Source organism: Podarcis muralis, chromosome 2 (genome assembly GCF_964188315.1).
Source record: "Podarcis muralis chromosome 2, rPodMur119.hap1.1, whole genome shotgun sequence".
In the NCBI taxonomy this organism is placed as follows: domain Eukaryota; kingdom Metazoa; phylum Chordata; class Lepidosauria; order Squamata; family Lacertidae; genus Podarcis; species Podarcis muralis.
In genome coordinates, this window is record NC_135656.1 from 35,559,729 (window position 1) to 35,580,923 (window position 21,195).

General features: G+C 42.2%; 1 protein-coding gene across 20 annotated transcripts in view; it reads right to left on the minus strand.

Annotated features, from left to right (window-relative positions):
* The window catches only part of EXOC7 (exocyst complex component 7), a 32,609-nt gene that overhangs the window by 1,907 nt on the left and 9,507 nt on the right, over positions 1 to 21,195 (minus strand). For 4 of the 20 annotated variants that reach the window (XM_028716969.2, XM_028716968.2, XM_028716977.2 and 1 more), the window contains 12 exons: positions 16,837 to 16,929; positions 16,081 to 16,149; positions 14,342 to 14,487; positions 14,100 to 14,252; positions 12,872 to 12,970; positions 12,289 to 12,351; positions 11,433 to 11,499; positions 8,650 to 8,688; positions 5,846 to 5,911; positions 4,891 to 5,008; positions 2,244 to 2,339; positions 860 to 923 (listed from right to left, as the gene is read on the minus strand). In XM_028716969.2, the coding sequence (XP_028572802.1) occupies positions 860 to 923; positions 2,244 to 2,339; positions 4,891 to 5,008; positions 5,846 to 5,911; positions 8,650 to 8,688; positions 11,433 to 11,499; positions 12,289 to 12,351; positions 12,872 to 12,970; positions 14,100 to 14,252; positions 14,342 to 14,487; positions 16,081 to 16,149; positions 16,837 to 16,929 (1,073 nt within the window). The remainder of the gene's footprint in view (positions 1 to 859; positions 924 to 2,243; positions 2,340 to 4,890; positions 5,009 to 5,845; positions 5,912 to 8,649; positions 8,689 to 11,432; positions 11,500 to 12,288; positions 12,352 to 12,871; positions 12,971 to 14,099; positions 14,253 to 14,341; positions 14,488 to 16,080; positions 16,150 to 16,836; positions 16,930 to 21,195) is intronic. The other 16 variants (XM_028716975.2, XM_028716973.2, XM_028716982.2 and 13 more) reach the window with 7 other exon arrangements.

Here is a 21,195-nt window from a genome sequence, read left to right on the forward strand (position 1 = left end):
CCCCACACTTCTGTTTGAGCACTATAGACAGGGATCTAAAGGTTTTCCCAGCACAAAGCAGGCAATATTTCCCTCTGGCAACCACCACACTCAAAGAACTAGGGTCAGTTATCCATGCCCAAGTTACTTTCACTGCAATGCTCTCTATGTGGTGGTGCTGCCTTGGAAAATAGTAACTTCATTAATGCAAAACGCTAGTGCCCAATTATCTGGAGAGGGTAACTCTGATCTTATATCAACCTGTGCTTTTGCCCATTTATTTTTCTGGGATTGATTTACAGTGCTGAATTTGACCTTGAAAGCCTTAGGCAGTTTAGGACCAGATTATCTGTGAAACCACTTGCACCCATATGAACCTGTCTGGCCTTTAGGATTGATCTTGCTAGCCCTGCTCTCTGTCCTGTCTACTGGTAAGATCAGGAAACAATGTATGAGAGACAGGGTGTTCTCTGTGGCGGTGCCTGTGAAATATCCTCTTATGAGAGATCCGTAGGCAGTTAGCAAGGACTTCCTTTTTCTAGCTGGCTTTTAACACAAACTGCATATAAGCATTTCACGTGCCATTGATTTTTAAAAAGTCTTTGGTGATGGGACAAGATCTGGATCATCACAAATTTGGAGGGGTGGCTTCTTTTCCTGAATGACACAGTCCTGCCAAAATTGGCCTTCCTCACAAAGCTGATAAGAGTCTTGGGAGGGAATACTAAACACATTCAATACCATGAACAGTTTGGCTCTAATGTGATTTCCACAACAAACTCTTATATAGGTGTGTGTGTGTGTGTGTGTGTGTGTGTGTGTGTGTGTAATATACATCCTAACTTTCCCACACAGAAAGCTACTTCTGAAGTGTTCTCACCTTGACTCCAGGTTGGACGACAGGCAAGTTTCTGTCCAAGAAAGAGTCAGTTACTTTCAACCAGCTGAAATAGACATAAAGAAGAGTAAGCAACGTGGGTGTGATGGCCACACAAACAAATGAATAAAATAAGTGACAAATTACAAATGCATGTGCTATATATGCTCCAATATACAGAGGATCCAAATAGGGGGTCTAGACCTTTATCACAGCATGTTTGGCTTCAAACATGGATCTGTCTGTACATCCAGGGCTCAGAAGAATACGTGCTTTTAAGCAGCTTGTGTTATTTGGGCATTAAGTGATACAGAAATTAAGTAAGTATAATAATATTTGTTAGGCTGCTCCAGGGGTACGAAAATGGATCTGACCAGTGGGCTGCATCCAGCACCTCCAGCACCTGTAGGCCATTCTGACAAGTGAGCATCACCATGACATCAGATGGAGCATTTTGCTTTGCCTTGGCAGTCTGAAATCATAGAATCTTAAGAGTTGGGAGGGACCCAAGGGTCATTTAGTCCAACCCCCTGCCATGTAGGAATCTCAGCTAAAGCATCCATGACCGATGGCCATCCAACTTCTGCTTAAAAACCTCCAGGGAAATCAAACCCTTCGGGCAAAGCTACAGGAAGTTGGCAGGCACCAATGATCAACAGCACCTGGAAAACCCTCTTGCAACAGGGATTCATGTCTTTATGTGCCCCGCACATCATATATGATATCAGATACAGAGTAGGTAGGGACAGCTTGGGAACATTCTGCTGAAGTGTGAAGCTGTATATAAAAATAAATTTTAAAAGGCCAGAGACGGGGTATTAGGATCAAGGCTGGCTTTTGCCAAATCAGTTCCTTGAAGTCTACTACAACTTGGGACAGGAAGGCTTGTGGTACTAGCTGATGTCTGGATCTCAGGACTAGCATGTCAGCACACCTAAGTTGTTCCTTATAAAAATGAAGCTTTCAGTTCAGCTCACCTCCTCACCTCCTGAATACCTATTTTATATGGAAAGGCAGCCTCTGAGCTGCTTATCAATCTGGATATGTATAGATACCCAGCACCTTTTCAATTAAGCATATCTAAGTGCCATCCATTCACATGTTGGTTTCCTATCTCATCGGCAAAACTAACCTTTGGCAAATACAGGAAAGAGCAATGTACCCTACTGCATGCAAGCTGTGGGAATGAAATTTGTTGCTGAGTCAGAACTGCGATCTATGCCAATTATTTTTACTTGAATAACATTTCCAAGAAGGACAAATTGCCTTCTCCAACTTCATAATGTTCTACTGAAAGGCCTCTTCACATAGACAATGATTATAGGCTATTTATAGTATTGAGGTCCTCCTGACTCTAATGGGAAAGGAGCAGCCACATTCTTCTGACCTGCGCTGGTATGCAGTGATTTGCTGCTCAATGTGTTCTCTATAAGATTTTTCCGCATTCTTCTGTGTCACAGCCACCAACTGGATTAGCTCAGACCTAGGAGGAAGAACAAGGACAAGCAGTGCTACATGAACAATGAGGTCACAAGGCATCAGTACTTTTCTGAGGATAGAGTTTCAAGTTTTTCAAAACAGCTGCTTAGTCCACCTGTAGTTTTAAGTTGAAACAGGGCCCCACGTATGTTGGCTAGCCTTGATAGCTAGCCAAAATGTGGGTTCATCACTGCCCCATGGGGGAAGGAGTTTTGACTGCGGCATCACATTGAGCTTCAGGAGATGTTCCAGACACACCAGAGGCTCAGCGCAACTTTGGGGGTAAGTACTCACTCCTTCCTGCGCAAGCTTTGAGATTATAGCTGACATTCTGTGACTAATAAATGACTGGAAAGCAACAATCCGTCTCACTGTATTTCAAGCCTCAGCACAAGGACAGAAAGACTCCCCTCCTTCTTCTAAGCCTAGATCTGGGCATGGAGTCTCTCAGATCATGCCCTGACTTTGGGAAGGCTTGGAAAGCACCAAGATAATGCACTGCTTCCTGAGCTTTTCTGAAGACAGTATAAGGTCTAAGGAATTCCTTATATAGGGAAACTTTTTAAATGTGTGATGTTTTGTTATGTTTTCATATATGTTGGAAGCCACCCAGAGTGGCTGGGGCAACCCAGTCAGATAGGCAGGGTACAAATAATACTATTGTAATTATAATTATCCCCCTCCTCCAGGTTAGGGAGAAAAGCAAAGGCTCTGAGCAGGGGGGAAAAATATAGTCACCAATGGCAAGCACATTAGAGAAGTCTTATCTTGAAAACCAATTAAACCCAGCATTGTATCATTCATTTCCAACCAGCATTTCAATAATAGGCAGCTGTTGCTCAGGATCAAACCCCAAAACACTTCCCTCCCCCCATTCTTCTGCAGAGCACTAGCAGCAAAGATGGGATACAGGATGGGGTAGCATAGCCATAGACTGATGTTAAATTGCTAAGGTCCTTTCTCTGTGCTGTGTTTTATGGATAGGTTTGCCTGAAAGCTCTGGGTGCTTTCTGTTATTTATTTATATATCGCATCTCTATACTGCCCTTCCTTTCACAGGAGGCCAGGCCTGTGAAGTTACAGCTTTTAGTCAGGTCTTGGGGAAATGAGCAGAACCAGAAGTTAAGAAGCCAGAATACGCATGCATGTGCACTAGACTCTCAACAGACATACCTTAACCCTTCGTCCTCCAAACCCCGGGGATCAAAGCAATCTAAGAGGTGGTGGTGCTGGGAGATGGAAAAGGAGCACTTGTCTGGGTGGTGGGAGTAGCCTCCATCAGTTGCAATTTTAAGATGAAAGTGAAGCAATAGCAACAAGCGCTATTGGAGCGCATGGTAAGAGAGGCACTAGGGATGAAAAGCAGCTGTTGGGGATGTAGAACTAATAGGTGTTGTTTTCACATTTAAAAATTGAAATATAAGGCTCTGAAGCTTAGGAACATTAGGCACTCTGACAAAGGTAAAAAGGTAAAGGACCCCTGGATGGTTAAGTCCAGCCAAAGGTGACTATGGGGTGCGGCGCTCATCTCGCTTTTCAGGCCGAGTGAGATGGTGTTTGTCCGCAAAAAGCTTTCCAGGTCATGTGGCCAGTATGACTAAATCGCTTCTGGCGCAACAGAGCACCATGGAAGCCAGAGAGCATGGAAACACAGTTTACCTTCCCGCTGTAGTGGTACCTATTTATCTACTTGCACTGGTATGCTTTCGAACTGCTAGGTTGGTAGGAGCTGGGACGGAACAATGGGAGCTAACCCCATCGCACGGACTTGAACTGCCAATCTCCCGATCGGCAAGCCCAAGAGGCTCAGTGATTTAGACCACAGTGCCATCCGCTGTCATACTCTGACAAAGCTGATTGCTAGGCTAGTGGTTATAAAGATTTCACCACCATAATTACAAGGACAGACCAGCTGGAATTTTCTCTTTCCCTCTATAATGACTGGAATTCCTCACTTTCTATGTGCCAACAGGGTTTGTCTGACCAAACATACTATGGTCCTCCCTGATGGCAGTGTGCTTTGTGACACCTGTTGGTACACCATAATCTGGATAACTACCAACTTAATTGTATTATTGTATCCATAGCCAGGTAGAAATATTTAGATATATAAATGCTTGAGTACTGAGTAGTGGACAAGATCATCTGCAGGAATGTAAAACTGCAAAGGGCTTACATTAATTGTTATTTGTCTGAGTAGCTGCTCTTGAGTCATGCAAAGCAACCAGCAGTAAATTATTTCTTGGACTTATTGGGAAGCGCTCTCCAGAACAAGAGCCTTTCGGCTGACAAGATAAAAGAGCCTCATGCAATCACAGCCCCTTTGGCTGCTTTTATTTTCCATTCCTTTGTGCAAGACATTGCTTACAGTAGGAATAACAGACATCAAAGGGCCCTTTCTGAAGGGGAGCAAAGCATGAGTGAAGCAGAAAAACTGGAGTACAAAATGTGCTCTGCCAGAGAGTTAACAAAAGAACCTCATAAGCACAAATTCAATTATAGTGGCAGAAATTCCAGTCTTCCAGCACGCACATAAACAATATCCAAGTACTTACTTTTCAAGGGACTTCAGGATGTAATTGTAGTTGTTAAGCAGGAAAATGGCACTTAAAGATTCCTCATAAACCTTGGATTTACTGAGAAGGTTTAGTTGCAAGTTGCCCAGCACTTTGCCTTAACAGAAAGGATGCATGAGTAGGAGACAAGAAGACCACTGTAAAGATCTTAAGTAGATTACCTATGCCACTTAGCTGGCTGGCTAAATTCTAACCAATCTATATAACACAAAGTCTCAGTGAAGATGCTTCTTTGAAGATCCTGGCATCCAGCATGAGATAACCAACACTGGGGCCACTTGCAGATGAAGTATATATTTAGCAGTCATCCTAATCCTTTTTTAAATATATATATATACAAAATTTGCACACAGTTTATAGGATGTTTATTATGCTGAACTATCCACTGCCATCATTCTCATAATTTTTCTTACAGAAAAAAAGTCCAAGATTTGTTTGTTTTTAAATCGTATTTGTTGTGCAAGATTGCAGCAGTGCCCTTGCTATTTATCACAATGTACCCACTTGCTTGGCAATGTGTTATAAAGGTGCACTCTTAATACACCAACGACAAATACTGGAACCTACATAAACCTGTAAGATATCTACAGAAAGGTGCAACAGTTTGAATGCAGCCTTAATTAACAAAAAACATAACACATTTTTAAAATGCCATATTTTATATTTCATTTTCCTTGAAACAGGGAACTAATCTACGTTTCATAGACTGCTTACTGTTTTGTCCGGAGCAGCAATTGCAGCCCATCATGGCTGCAGGTAAAGGGGGAGGGGTGAATCCTTCCTGCACAACTCGTTGGCATCAGTCTCAGCCTCAGCTGAATGTAGGGATTGCCAGGACTCAGCACCACGTTTTGAATTCAAATGGGCCAATGATAGCCATAGTTTGGAGGCTGTGAGAAGGAAGAAGGTAGCAAAGTGGTGAAGAGTTACTTACAGATGTAGGTGCTGAGCAGCCGTCTACTGAATTCAGAACTGTAGCTACTGGCTGAAGAGCTGGTCTCTGAAAGGCAGCAAACATTAAATCAATTAGTATATTTCTTTATATATACTTTGTCTCCTACTCAAGCAACGTTCTACTTCTATAAATTCAGCTAAAACTTTAATCTTGGGTGTACTATGAGATGGAAACAGCAGCTTTGCTTCAACTCTAGACTAGTTCAGTTTCACTCTAACCTAGTACCTTCCAGATGGTTTTGGACTACAAATCCCCAAACCCCCAGCCATGCTGACTGGGGGTGCTAGTCCAAAACATCTGAAGGCACAAGGCTGGGAAGGCTGGTCTAAATTTACCCCTGCTCATTTTATGCAATGGAGAATAGAGCTACATTCAGTCCGAACCTTTGTCCCCTTAGGCTTATACAACCTTATGAATTACTTTACCATAATCTTATTAAGTTCAGATATAGTGAACGCCGTTACAGAGAAAAGATACTGGTTATAAACATTCCCACCCCCCAGAAAATCTGTTTGTCTCAGATATTCTCTTTAGGATAAAAACAAAACATTGTTTTGGTAAACCACAAAAACTATGCTAACATTTCATATTAATGCAAGCAATTGTTTGACTTCAGCAAGATTCAGGTGACACTTTATAGGTTAGAAGGAAATAGCCAAGCTTTCTGTTATATAAACAAGGCAGGTTATCAAAAGGTTTTGCTTGTATGAACGCAAACATGATTTTCATTGGAACCTTAGCAGTGTATATTCTGTGGGATTGTTGTGAATATGACCAACTTACTTTTAAGCAGTGCTGTACTTGTTTCTGAAACTGTGTTAAGCTTGATGAGAAGCTGTCAGCTGGCTCAACTGTATTTGAAGTGTATGTGAACTTTTCATACTGGCAGATCCAATTGATACCGAAACCACATATGACTTCTTGGTGATGTTCCAAGGCCAACAGAAGAAGGGGACAAGAGTTTTGCCAATGGTGGGTCTAGGGCTGAGCCTGTTTCACTGCACTCATGCAAGTCTTTGGCCTGCAAGCAACTCCCAGGCTTTGTACTTATTAGCTGGCTTATAGGCAGGTGCTAGTGATGTGGCCTACAAGGGCTCATTCTATGTAGAACATGTTCTTCCAGCTGAAGTGGCTCACCTGATATTGCCTAACATCTTATGCTGCTATTTCTCAAGGGAGAAGTTGGCAACAGGTGAAGTGCCCCTTCACAGGCCCTGTTTGCTTACTGCTGCACAAGGGCAGGTACACTGTGTGTTACCTGCTCCTGGGGGAGGGAAACAGGGACCTTTCCTCCAAGAGGCTTACCTTGACCATGCCTGGATTTTACCTTCACTTCATGTTGATTCCCCCAGAGAGTATGGCAGCAGCAGGACCAGGAGAGGAATGCAGAGGCTACAACCTCCTCTCCTCTCTGGGAAGCTGCATGTTCACACTAAGCCATGATTTGGGTTACTGCTATGTGGAAACTGAACCTGTGTGTTGTATGCAAATATATATACAGTGGTACCTCGGGTTACATACGCTTCAGGTTACATACGCTTCAGGTTACAGACTCCGCTAACCCAGAAATCATACCTCGGTTTAAGAACTTTGCTTCAGGATGAGAACAGAAATCGTGCTGCTGCAGCAGCCGGAGGCCCCATTAGCTAAAGTGGTGCTTCAGGTTAAGAACAGTTTCAGGTTAAGAACGGATCTCTGGAACGAATTAAGTACTTAACCCGAGGTACCACTGTAACAAAGTCTTAATTGCCAGTTCAAAAATAGCTTGAAGGAGGTTATTGAAGAGAGAAATACAGGAAGGGTAATTAACCCTTTCCCCGGTCACCATTCTCCCATTGCTACTTTCCCCTGCCTAGCTGCTCCCTTTTCCCATCTCATGTTGTCCCAGCTGTGTGTTTGCAAGGGAAGGAACATAATGAGAAGCAAAACAATGGGGGGTGTCATTCAGTTTGGAGTAAAATGGGCTTTCCAGCTTCAAATCCCAGTCTCCTGGAGTTGATTGTCTTAAGAAAAAACAGCTGTTGGGGCAGGAAAAAGGTAAAGGTAAAGGACCCCTGGATGGTTAAGTCCAGTCAAAGGCAACTATGGGGTTGCAGCGCTCATCTCGCTTTCAGGCTGAGGGAGCCAGCGTTTGTCCACAGACAGCTTTTCAGGTCATGTGGCCAGCACGACTAAACCGCTTCTGGCACAACAGAACACCATGACATAAACCAGAGCGCACAGAAATGTTGTTTACCTTCCTGCCACAGTGGTACCTATTTATCTACTTGCACTGGCATGCTTTCGAACTGCTTGGTTGACAGGAGCTGGGACAGAGCAACAGCAGCTCACTCTGTCGCAGGAATTCGAACCGCCGACCTCCCGATTGGCAAGCCGAAGAGGCTCAATGGTTTAGACCACAGCACCACCCGCATCCCTACTAGCTGTTGGGGCATCAGTGTGTATGTGTGTTTTCATAGCTTGCCTATTAGAGTTATAGACACACTCCTTAGATCAAAAGCGAGTGGTCTGTTACCACCATCAAGAACCACAGAGAGCTATTTACCACTTTACAGACATTGAGCCTCCTTGAAAATGAGCTGCTGCATCCACATACAAGTTATAAGCTTTTTTGGGGTGGGGTGGAGAACCACCTCTGCATTCTGACATTTTCTGATAAATGAAACAAGACATGTTTTTTATCGGGTACAATTAAAGACAAGCAGAAATATGTAACCAGGCGCAAAAAAGAGAGGTAGTATTATGTATGCATGTGGGTAGTACAAGTACCACCTGCTGCTTACCTCTGGGATCTAAAGGAATATTGTATGTGTCCCCAAGAACTATAAAATTTAAGGCAGAGTAGAGATAAAAAGGATAGGAAGAAAAAAAGAGAAAGGAAGAAATGCAAAGTGCAAAAAGACACGTTAGAGACAACCATACTTTCAAGAACCAAGCAGAAGATACCAACACAGAGCATTACATGGGTTCAGCAGGCAGGAGCCACTCCTTTTTAGAGCATGGATGTGACAGGAAACTGAGGAAACCTCTGTTTCTAGTAGGCGGCTTATATGCCATTCCTTCTAAGGAGGCCACTTATAGCCAAGGCTGCTTATATTCAGCGCACCATGCAGAAGGGCTTCTGACTTCCCAAAAAATCTCAGCTTCCATTGAAAACAGGGGTTTCCAGCCTTGATGGGCATAGATTTTTCAAAAACTGCAATCACAATAATGTGTCAACAGCAGCTGTAGACTCAAAAAGGAAGCAAGGAAGGCCTCTGTTGGGTTTTAGTAGGCACAGATAGTGGCTTCTGCTTCCTTTCCCTACACAATTCCCAGGTTATCTAGTGTGCTTCATGGCTCAGCGGGGATTTGAACCTACATCTCCCTGGTCTCATTTCAGCCTCACTGTTTCAGAAGGGCTTGCTCTCAAACAAGCACGCATAGGCTTGCAACCTAGATTCACTACATGTCTTTACAGGTGAAGAATGCCACAACCTGCATACTAATAAAAGGTTAATTGAAAATCGCACCCAAGTCTGTGGGGAAAATGCTAATCATTTGGGGAAGGGGTTGTTATCTATCACCTTATTTGGGTGCAATAAAAAAGGATGTCTTATTGTTACAGGAATGAGCTGCAGCAAGCCTCTGGGTTGTGTGCTCCTCCTCATGCCTGGCATAGCTAGGAAGAAGAGTTTAGAAGTTTGCTTCCATTTCAAACTAATTGCAGACAAACAGTGATTAGCTTTAACTCTGATTAGCTGAAACATGCCAACTTCAGATCATAATTTATGAAGCTGGTTTGTTTTAACTAACCATTGTTAAGATAATCTACAGCTTAGGGTTTGAATACAATACTAGACTGTGATTAATTGAAATTGGCACAGAAAGCTCCCAGTCTTCTAGTTGTGACTGCGCCAGAGGAGGAAAGCAGTAAGTGCATGAACCAAAGGCTCATGCAAGTAATAATAAGCCACTGTTTATAATTATGCCTGAACCTGCCATTATAGTACAGCTCTTGTCCCCTAACTCCTTTTCTTTGATGAGAGAAGCTGAATAACTGTAATTAGATCCATAAGGGTGGTTTTTTTTGCCGGGGGTGTGTGCATAATGGTTTCCCTGCAAATCATTTATCTGCCCCTTTCCCTTACCTGACAGGACTCAAAACACAAGATAAATATGCATTCTGAATCCTGAAGAGGTGGCCCAAAGAAGCAACTACTTGAGATCACAGGCACCCACTCATGAAACTGTTTAAACTTCCTTGAAAAATGAAGGTGACTGTGGCTCTTTTACATAGATTTGTGCAGTCAAGGTTAGCCTTTGAATGGGTCTCAAATTAGCAACAAAATCCCCAGCTCTTTATCTACTATATTTTGCTTGACATCAATGACAATATAAGCAATCAGACCCTGCAAAAGAAATCTTGCAATTAAGCCCCAAACCTAATAATTGGCCAGGTTAGCAGAGACACATTCTGCTAACCATTAGACTTTAAAAAACCCCTTTACATGTCCAAAGCTGTTTACTGCTTGGGCAGCTGCTATAATTTCAGTCACTGTTATGTTTTCCTCATCAAAAGACACAAAAAGGAATTGCAGCTATCTCTACTGGTAATAAACTGCCACTCCTTTGGCCCATGAAAGAGTTGGCTCCACAACTGTCTTTGCCCATTACCAATTTAAGCAGGCAAAGGAGCACGCGGAAGGGATTTTGGTGAGTCAGCCACAGAAATGGATCCTGTTTTGAATATTATACAGGCACCTGTTAAAGGACAGATGATGGACAGCACATGCAAGGTGCAGTTTGCTTAGTTAAACCTCCTTAGCACGGAGCTCACTGGACAAACTGGTGTCCCCTTTAAACGTTATAATCTTTAAAATGGCCTCACCTCTTTTTCAAACAAAAACAACCATAGAGGAGATTTAATTGACTTATAGTGATACACCACTGCATAACCTATATATGCCTAGCAACATAAACATTGCATAATGCTGAGGCAAAATCATATCTTGCTAAATTATTGTCAACTACAGTTTTATATACCCTGGGTTTCAGATGTAACATCTTAAGTACACATATTAAAAACCAGGGTCTTAGCTTCTAATTCTGCCAAAAGCAACAATTCTCTGAATTTCAAAAGTTTACATTGTCTTCCACTAATAGAAACTGACCCAGAAACATATGACTATTCCATATTACTGTATTATGACTTAGCCACAAAACCAGTTAACAACTTGTTCATGTGGCGATAACAATATTCTAACATGATTCTCACTGAAAGCTACCTATCTTAGGAGATGAAAGGCTATCTCAAAATTCACTCTTCAAGGATTATAGAACTAGCAGCAGACTAACAAACTAATGTGAAAAACCAGAGGCCTCTCTCTTAGAATCTCTTATAACTTCTTAGATGGCTGCGGGTTGTTTTTGTTTTTTTGCTGTGCCAGATAAAGCTAGATGGGCGATGAGGTGAAGCGTAAACTGTACCCTTGTTAAGGAGGTTTGACTGCAAGGCAAGCAAAGGAAATGACTTTATTAGTGCAAGGAAGTTGTTTCTTGTATCCAGGGAGCTGTGTGTGAGTACCTTGGGATGCTAGCATGGCACCTGCAGTTTCCTGAAAATCCAGCAACTGCTGCAGGAAGAGAATGGCCTGTAAAAAGAAGGAATACGTGTGTTTTTAAAAAAATCAATTTGTTATTCTCCACTTTGTGAAGAAAAAGAAACAGGAAGGCATTCTTATGAAAACTATAATTATCTATAATTATGCCTATAATTATCCTGGAAGAATGCATAACCTATGGTAATTAATTTCAAAGATCATGGAGGTTGCAAGCAAAGGGAGAGGGAGGTCATTGCTTGAAGATGAGACCTGGTGGTAATAGGTGAGAGTTGTGGCTGACACTGGCCACTCATAGGATGCATCAGCCAGCCCAGAGATCTCAAGGACATTTTATTTTTGAAGCTGGAATCTGGAGTCTGAAGCACAGCAAGCCGAAGGCACTCCTCTGATGAGCTGGCAAGGGCAGAGTGTAAGGCATCTACCATTTATACCAGGTCACCCAATTGCGAGGCTCCAAATTGCCTGCCAGACTGTAATGCACACCCTTTCTGTGCCTGAAAAGTGCTCCAAGGTTTGAGCACACATTATCTCAGGAAGATCATGACAAAGGAGTCAGTGGGCAGGGGCTCCAAGCTTTTGTAGATGTCAGGGGAAGGTCTGAAAGATGCCACTATGGGCATCACACGGATGAGCTCAGCCTAATATCAAACAATTTCCTTTAACCCCAGACACTGTCAGTTATGGAAGCCCAGGTTTAAAACATGCCATTTCTCCTGGTTCAACAAGAATATTACCCTTATGCAACAAAGAAAAACAGAAAACAAGGATGAAGTCACGGAGCTGGTTTTACCAAGGGACATTCTGAATTGCTTCACATACATTGCTGGTGAGTTCATGAACTGTCCCATCTTTTGGCATGTTGTACTCCTTGTCTGGATTGTTCTAGGGAGGAAAAAAACCCAAAGAATATTTGATAAGATAGATAAAAATGTGCACTCCATAGAACTACCCCATTCTTGTTATTATGCAGTTATATTTCCTGAACCACCTAACTACTTCTACAGCCCTACGGGTCAAGGGCACCATCTACTGGTCACTGTAAAAAAGATGCGTGGACAAAATTAGATTTTAAGCAGACGCCACTGTCATTATATTTGATCCCTCCATAACCACTTCTCTCTCCCTCTCTCTGCTAAAAGATCTGTGAACATTTACAAAACTTTATGTGGACTCCCCTCATTTGATTGTCAATGCTGCCTGTTAAAGAGACTACATCAAAATCAAGTTAGTTATAAATGCACATTTTAAATTCCAGGAAGGGAAGTCGCTTTCCCCCTTCTCCTCCCATTATAACTTCCAAGATTTTACAGTACACCTAAACATAATTAATGGAACATTTGCATGGATCTCCTGCACTACTGTGGATTACTAAATAGATAAACAGCAGAAAGGCAGCCATTACCTTGATGTTGTCTGCGAAATCTTCCAGAGCCTTGGCTCCTGTGGTTTCCATTGAGGTTATGAGGCTGGGCAGTTTGTTCTTAGTGCTGGCTGCAGTGCCCTGAAATATCCAGCACAGCACATGAGACAACTGTGTGTGTGTGTGTGTGTGTGTGTGTGTGTGTGTGGCAGCTACTATCATCTACTGAACACAGAGCGTATCACTCACAATTCTGCTGGTGCTAAGAAAACAATCACAAGCTTTGTTAGCAGCAGGTAAAACTCAAGCTTCCCTGCGCAACACACTGCCAGGCTTTGTGTGCGTTCATCGGAACATAGGAATCTGCCTTCTACCAAGTCAGACTGTTGGCCAATCTAGTTCAGGATAGTCTGCACTGATTGGCATCCGCTCTCCAGGGTTTCAGGCAGGAGTCTTTCCCTACCATACCTGTAGAGGCTAGGGATTGAACATGGGCCCTTCTGCCTGCAAAGGAGATGCTCTACTGCAGAGTTATGGCTCTTCTGGCTCTTGAAAGAGGGAACAAGCCTGCTAGTCTTAAATGGACATTTGTGCTTCAGTCCCAGCTACTTCTCTTTCACTTGGTTTCTAGAAATTTTATATACTTATTATTTTTATTTATAGTCATTCTTCATCTAGCCAGACCCCAGAAGGGTGTACAACACACATTCCCATAAAACACATAAAATACAATAAAATTTCTAAAAGCATTGTTAAAAGCAATACATGCAGCAGAAAACCTAATTAACTCCACAAAAGTCTAATATCTGTCTATGTGGCCCACACTTCTGACTATCTCTCAAATGCATGCATGAATAAAACTCCTTAAGCTGGCATCAGAACGTCACCAATGAGGGGGACAGTTGAAATTCCAATGTGAGTTTCACAGTCAGGGGGAGCTACAGCAAATAGGGCCCTGTTTTGTGCCATTACTGAATGTACCTCATCCATAGGTGGATTCACAAGGCATCACACAGCATGGGCTACCATAAATTGGGAGATGTGTTCCTTTAAATATTTGGGTCCTGGGCTGCATAAAGGCAGCTAGTGCAATTCCCAAAGGAGAAGAGACATCTGTGTTGTGAATTGGCCTTCACCCTACCACAGTTCTCAACTGTTACAAAATCCTGTCTGGAGTCCTGATCCTGCTATGAATAACTGGATCCTGCATCCCGATTGTACATGACCTTGCTTTGCAATACTGTAGTGAGTTTTACTGATAGGCAGTTACCTGCAAAACCTGATCAAATTCTGGCTTCGTCTGCTTCAAGTGCCTTAGGATGGGGAAGATAGTCAGCACAGCTGAGTAATCATGACGTATGATGGCCTTTCGGGCTGCAGAGACAATGTTGTCCCCCTCTATCATCAGGTTGTCTAAAGACTCCTACAGCAAAACAAATCCTGGGTGAATTAGAGAAATGGGCTTTTTCCACAAGAGCGAAAGGAAGGAACCATGTTAAGTTTCAAGGAGACCTGGATGAGGGAGTCAAATGTCTTCTTCTGGTGGTGTTCTGGGATGATTTCCGTCAGTAGCTGATACTCGCTTTGGGCCAGTTTGATGAAGGCGCTAACACAGTGGATGTAAGCATCAATCTCCATGTCCAACATGTCATCTCTCCCTGTAGGGATTGCACAAGCGTAGAAGATGTCAGTTTCCTGTGGCAATCTGATAATATTAGCATATATTTTCATTTGTAGTGGAGCAGTTTGTGTCTAGCACCAATTACTTCAAACTATACAAATAACCCAAATTTTGTTACATGCCAGCCCACAGGGTGCATCTAGGGGTGGGAGGTGAATATTTCATGTTCTTCTTGACAGGATACAATGTTTTAAGCAGCTAAGCACAAGCATTTAAGGGGAGCTCAAATGTGAATGATTCCACACATTCACTCACACCTTAAAAGCAGCTTAAATTTGTACAACAGACTCTAGTGTTGATTGACATGTGCCTTTGTGAAACAGAATTTCTCCTAAAGAATTCCATCCTACAAAGGATCTATCCTATTTGCGACAGCATCATTGATACAAAAGGAAGGGCTTGCCTTGATTTAGTAGCACATTCCATTCCTAAAACATTTATGCCCAACAAAGTACAGGAACATAAAAAAAAAAATACTTTAGCTGATAAAACTAGGGTAATGCCTTTAAAAAATTCTAATGCCACAAGACATCAGTATACCTCCAAGATGCTAGAATAATCTGTCTTTCAGCTGAGAGTGAGACAAAAATGCTTTTAAATGAACAAATGATGTCAATAAGTTCTTGATGCCAAAAATAGCAGAATAATGCCCTTGGTGGGCCAGGAACATATTCCACGTCTCTCTTCTTGGAACAATGCCTCTCCCCGTGATGCTACTGGCTTTTCCTATTGGCTTCTTTCCCCCATTATTTCTACAAGATCTACCCCCAGAAGCCAATTCTTCTGTCCTGAATAATGGAATAGGTATCCAATATATTACAAAACCCTTGTGCCATGATGTCTGCTATGATGTGGGGAGAAGCTGACATATCTATTTTGCCATTACACACACCTATCACCAGAGCATGTGAAGGTATTCTACAATTCTGAGGAAAGTTGCAACTCAGGTTTAAAAAGAAATGCTCGCAAATACTATTAAAATAGGGGTTTTGAAGACATTAGCCAAGATGATGTTATTTTATTCCATTTCTTCTTGTATCTTGCTACTGGCACTCTGACATCATATAATCTGCTCAGTTTTATGTCCACTGAGGAGATACACCCACCCACCCACCATTCAGCTGAAGATGGATGTTTGGAGAACTTGCACAGCAAAGATAATTATGCGTAAAAATACCAGGGACGAGTTCTACTGAACTGAAATCTTGAATAAATGGAAAAGAACAGCCCAGACAGTCATCTCTCATATGAGTGGCTTAGCACTATAAGATTAAACTGTATTCGGGGATTGTGGAGAAGAGTGCTAAAGGAAAGAGGTCCCAGCTAGTATAGGAGCTTTGTGCTGCGGCCATTCTTTTGGACGGATCCATCCATGTCAACCCTTCTTGTGCCCATGTTGTCTTTCAGACTGGCAGAGATCAGCACAATCCGGTGCAGCTTGAAAAAGTCAGATACTCCGATTTGGGGTGGGAGAGGAAATTCACCTGGAACTGTCCTAAGAGAATACCTCAAGAAACACTAAAAATAAAAGTATTAAATTAGCCAGCTTAAGTTTTAATATGGTACTTACCAGCAGCTGGCCCATGCTTGTCACTCAGGGTGTCGGAAAGGTGTTTAACTCGTAAATCATGCTCATGACCTAGCGAGATGTCAGCGGGCATTAACAGAAGGAGTGGTTTATCCAGGCCATCACAGTGCTTGTCTCTTCAGGTTTTATTTGCTTGTCTCAGACATTTACAAGTGTTTTCCTGGCAACCCGGTCTACGGCCCCCTTTTCCAATACCATAGCAGTAGTAGCAGTTTCAAACATGATCAAGAATATGGCATAATGCATGGTTCATAGTTAAAAGCAAGTGCCACCGTTATTCTGCCTTTGTTTCTAAATGTAGTCCCTAAAATTCATTTAGAGACAGCAAGGCATTGTACTTTGAATTAACGATTCCAATTTGATCAAGGTTGAAAGGGCTGCTACCTTTCCAGATGAAGTGAACAAGGATAGATCATGGAGAGAAAAGGTCACACCAAGCTACAACAGAACTTCTGTTAGCCAGTCAAACTGCATCACAGATTGGACCTCTCTAAATTTATGTGGCCTGCAACTCCTTAGCGCATTGCAAAGAGTTACCTGCTGCCCTATCTTTTTGTATTGGTCTCTTTGCTCTTTGTGCAGTTTTTGTGTCCCAAAGAAGCCAGGATATTTATTGAGCCAACCTCATTGTATAGGGCAGTGGGGCTAAAGACTAACAGAAGCCTTGAAGGCGGAAGAAAGGCCAATACCCAAGTTAGACGCCCCCCTTCAAGAGTGAAAAGTGAGAGAAGCGATTACCTTCCATAGGAATGAGGTTAGAGGCCCCCTTTTTCCCATCTAGACATTGCTGAGAATACTGTTTCAGAAGATTCTGAGCCTTACGGATCGTGCCTGTCACCAGAGCCACAAGAGAGGAGAGACAAAGAGACCTTGGAAATGAATGAGAGAGAAACAAAACACAAAGCAACCCTCCACCAGTGCCTTGCCAACCAAACCTAGCATGGCAGTGCTGGCCAGCAGTGAGAATGCTCTGCATATACACATACACAGACTCAGGAATGCCCAGTTATGTGCCCTTTAATACTGCCACCAATCCCCTTAGGGAGACTGAAGAACTCTATATGGCGCTTGCCTTGAAAATGGTCCAGAAGCTGCAGTTAGTGAAGAATGCAGCTGCTAGGCTGGCAAGTTGGGCAGCCTGATGGGACTGTGTGCCACCAGACCCAATTCAAGGTGCCAGTACTAGTGGAGAAAGCCCTAAATGGCTTCACTTATTACAGATGCTGCATGAGCACCACAAGAGGAGGACCATTTCTTTGCAGTGTGAGTTCCACGCAGAGCCCTGTGCACTCTCATAGCCAGAGGTCCTGCTTGAGTTTCCCAACCAGCTAAGGTTAAGCAGGTGTATACAAGGGTCAGGACCTAAACTGTGGAAGATAGCCTTGTCCCTTCTTTAATTTTAAATCACTATCCCATCTATATGTGGCTTTTCAGGAAAGCTGAGGACTCTGTTGCTCTGTTGAGGGTTAATCCTCATTTCCTGCTGTTTCTGTTAATTCGTAGTCTTTTCCTATCTGTTCTGTTTTTATTAATCTTTGTGATGGCTTTATTGTTTTTATTACCTTGTCAGCTACTATGAATCTTGAGAAACAGGACATTAAGAATTTTAAAACTAATAACAGATTGCTGCTGCTCTTAAATATTATTTAATAATAATAATAATGTGAGCAGCAACTGCTTGCATCAGTTGGATTGCATCAGGTTAGAGCACCTCCCCTGAGGTCTGTAAGCACAAGCATGGTCTGCCATTTTCCCACAAGGCTACCATTTACAAACAAGAAAGACCATGCCACACAAAAATATTGTGGTTTTGTTTTGTCTTTTGTTTTGTTTTTTGTTTGCATCAACCACATTGCACTTAATGTCTGAAGTCAAACCAAATCAATTCACACAGTTTCCAATACTGCATGTGGGAGCAGAAGATTTCGGATATTTTTCTGCTATTATGAAATGAGGGAAGAACATTGAGGATAATTGCTAGGGAGATGCACAGAGAGGCACGTGACTCTGTGCTAGAGACCACCATATCCTGAATCCTGGAAATTCTTTCCCAATCCCCTACCAGTCTAGCAGAAGCAGCACAAATGTAAGTCACAAATGACAGCCAAGAACCCCAAGGCTTCACAGCAGGTACCACATTCCACAGGGAATGCCTGCCCCCAATGGCCACATAAGGCATACCCACGGCCTTGCCACAAAAGTAGTTACAGATTGTGTGTTATTCTGAGCATTCTCACCATTGACAGACAAAAAAGGTAAAGTAAAGAGAAAGCTAAGTCTTTACAGAACAGGGTAAGCATCCATGAGAGCTGTAGAAAATAGAAGGCAGAAGCTAACAGCCCAGCTCAGACCTGCTCCAGCCCCCTTGCCTAGCTGCAAAATGAAAGGACAAAAAGTCAAGCTGTGCCCCTCCCCAGCCCCTAGGACTCTACTTCTGAATAAATGCAAATGAAATACATCACAAAAATTGAACGTTTTTGTAAAACAAAAAAATGAAGAAAGCATTAAACTGTAGCTGAAGCAGGATGCTGCAACTAAGAAACACTGAAAAAAGCACAAGAGAAAGCGTTAAAATGTCAGTCCACAAACAAACCTCAGTTTTACATGAGAATGTATTAGTGAACATGCAACAAAACATACCAACAGAATCAAGAGCGCACATAGGCATAACCCCCGCCCTCCCTGGTACATATACACCCAGAGTGCAAGCAATGCTTTCAACATCAGACAAACAACACTCTAGACACAGACGCAGAAGAAACAAATCTGGAAAGGTATAAAGTGCTTTATAACCTTTCCAATGATGGTAAAAATGGATAAACTATGTCATACATCACTGAGAAGACCTTTCACTTTTGCTTACAATGCACACACAAACAAGCCAACCCCAGCACCCATAATCTCATGGAGATGCGATATTATATGCCCTATCGCTGATTAAAAATACTGCAAATACTGGGTACCCCACTTAGAGCAGATATCATGGTACAATTGCACTTTATGTGCTGTAACGAAATAATGGTGAAAGAAGTAGCCTTGCCACTGCTGCAAGCCTTTACATTTCTATTTGTGCTAAGCACACCTTGTATCAATGGAATGCACTTTTCTGAAACAAGAGAATATTTGACTTAACAATTTGCCTAAAACTTTGTGGGCATACAAATGCAGTATACATCAAAGAAGGCAAGTTTAGCTTTGAATGTGTGGAATTGTATTCAGGGAAAGAACTAAGGCAGCAGAAATCTCTCCTCAAAAGTTGTCATTGTGACAATATTATAGTTGCATTATTTATCAAATGCCATCATATGGTAGGATAACGACAGCAGGGCAGAAGGTACAGTAAGCTGTTCTCCACCTGCCAGATATTTAAAACTCTGGTTAACAGCAAGAACATTAATACTGCAGAATCTGCGCTGAGGTTTATTGACTAAACCTATAGAGTATTTTTTAAAACATTTTAGAAAACCACAAATGGCTTGCAATCATCACAGACACTCTATATTAGCAAACTTGCAACAATGCTGTAAACACTGAACTTCATTTACAAGGGACAGTTCCAATTAAGGTAATGCTCTTGCAATAAATCATGAGACCAATCATTGCATTAAGAAAGCCAGATCAAGTTAACTTCCAAGTGCTCGCAAAGAACAACAAATTTTAAATTTTGCTCAAATTCTGTATTATTAAAGTGGAGCAGTACAAGATCATAAACTGGTGTGCACATGCCTAATTTTTACATGCCTTGTGTCTGAAAGCAATGCTAGCAGTCAGCAAGTATTGCTAAATGAGGCACAGGCCACCCGGGGCTCCTGTGGGAGGAAAAGTGGGGTGTAAATTTAATAAATATTGAACTTTAAAAATCCCTTTTCCCTGCAAAAGTATGAAGCCATTCTTAAGCTTTTTGAACTGTGCAATTGACCCATGCTTCCTGAATTCCTAGAATTAGGTTACCCATGCTACATTTTTTGAGCCTTACCACTGATTATGCAAAGCATCACTAGGCTCTGAAGAGCTGGTGCATAATTGAAATTAGCACTCTTATTTTTGTTGGGAATGTAAATATGACTCTAGCTACTATGTATTCAGCAAGCATCAGTATAAGCTATTCCCTATGCAAAACTACAAAGTTAAGTCTTCCAGACTCTCTACAGATAAGGGACCTTGGCTCACTGTCTTCCTCTGATTTGCATAAGAACAATTAGCCATATTTACCTCCAGACACACCAAGTGCTTCTGGGTATTAAATCAGTGCTACTGAAGAACAGAGTACTTAGCATCCTAATTAGGCCTTGATGGATTCTATTGGAAACCAACTGCTTTTGTTCTAGGTTTATTTCTCCCGATTAGGCACTTTTGAACCAAGTGGGACAGCATGGCGGTTACTAATGAAGGCATCACATTCAAGGTACAGGCAGTGATCAACCAGAGAGAGGAGAAACAGGCTGTTACTTCTAAGCTTACACAGCTGTCCTCAAAGCATTATCTCCTTGCAAGCATTCGGGAAGTCAGTAACCCAGTGGTTCTTGTGTGGGGGGAGCATGGACTTGGATACATCTAGGTTACTTGTAGCCAGGTGGTGAGGGAACTTTAGGTCCTTTTCCCATGAAGAGACATCTTTTCAACATAAATAATTCTGTTAGTGCAATGGCCTCAAAGACTTTTATTAAAAGTCACTCCACAGCAGAAACCCACCCCTCACTTTGCTTAGGACCAAACTATCAGCTTTGTTATGAAGCAAAAATATGTCTAAACATCATGATGGCATCTCTTCTAAGTCGATAAATTAGTGATCCATTTAAGAAGTCCCAAGGAATCACTGAGCATGCCACCTTGTAATTTCTTTGCATTACAAACTAGCCTTGAATACTGTAAGATTTTGTCTGGAATGATGTAGAGATATTGGGGCGGGTGGCGGGGAGCAACAGCATAAAAGGGTTGACATCCATATATTGAGAAGACAAACTCTCCTCAAGTTCAGTTACACTTTGGTGGGGCTCTATCATTTACATCCATGAATATAACACTTTCGTAGCACATATTCTCCCAGCTCATGATACCTGCTCCATGAGACTTTTCTCTTTTTTCAGGAGGGAGGGG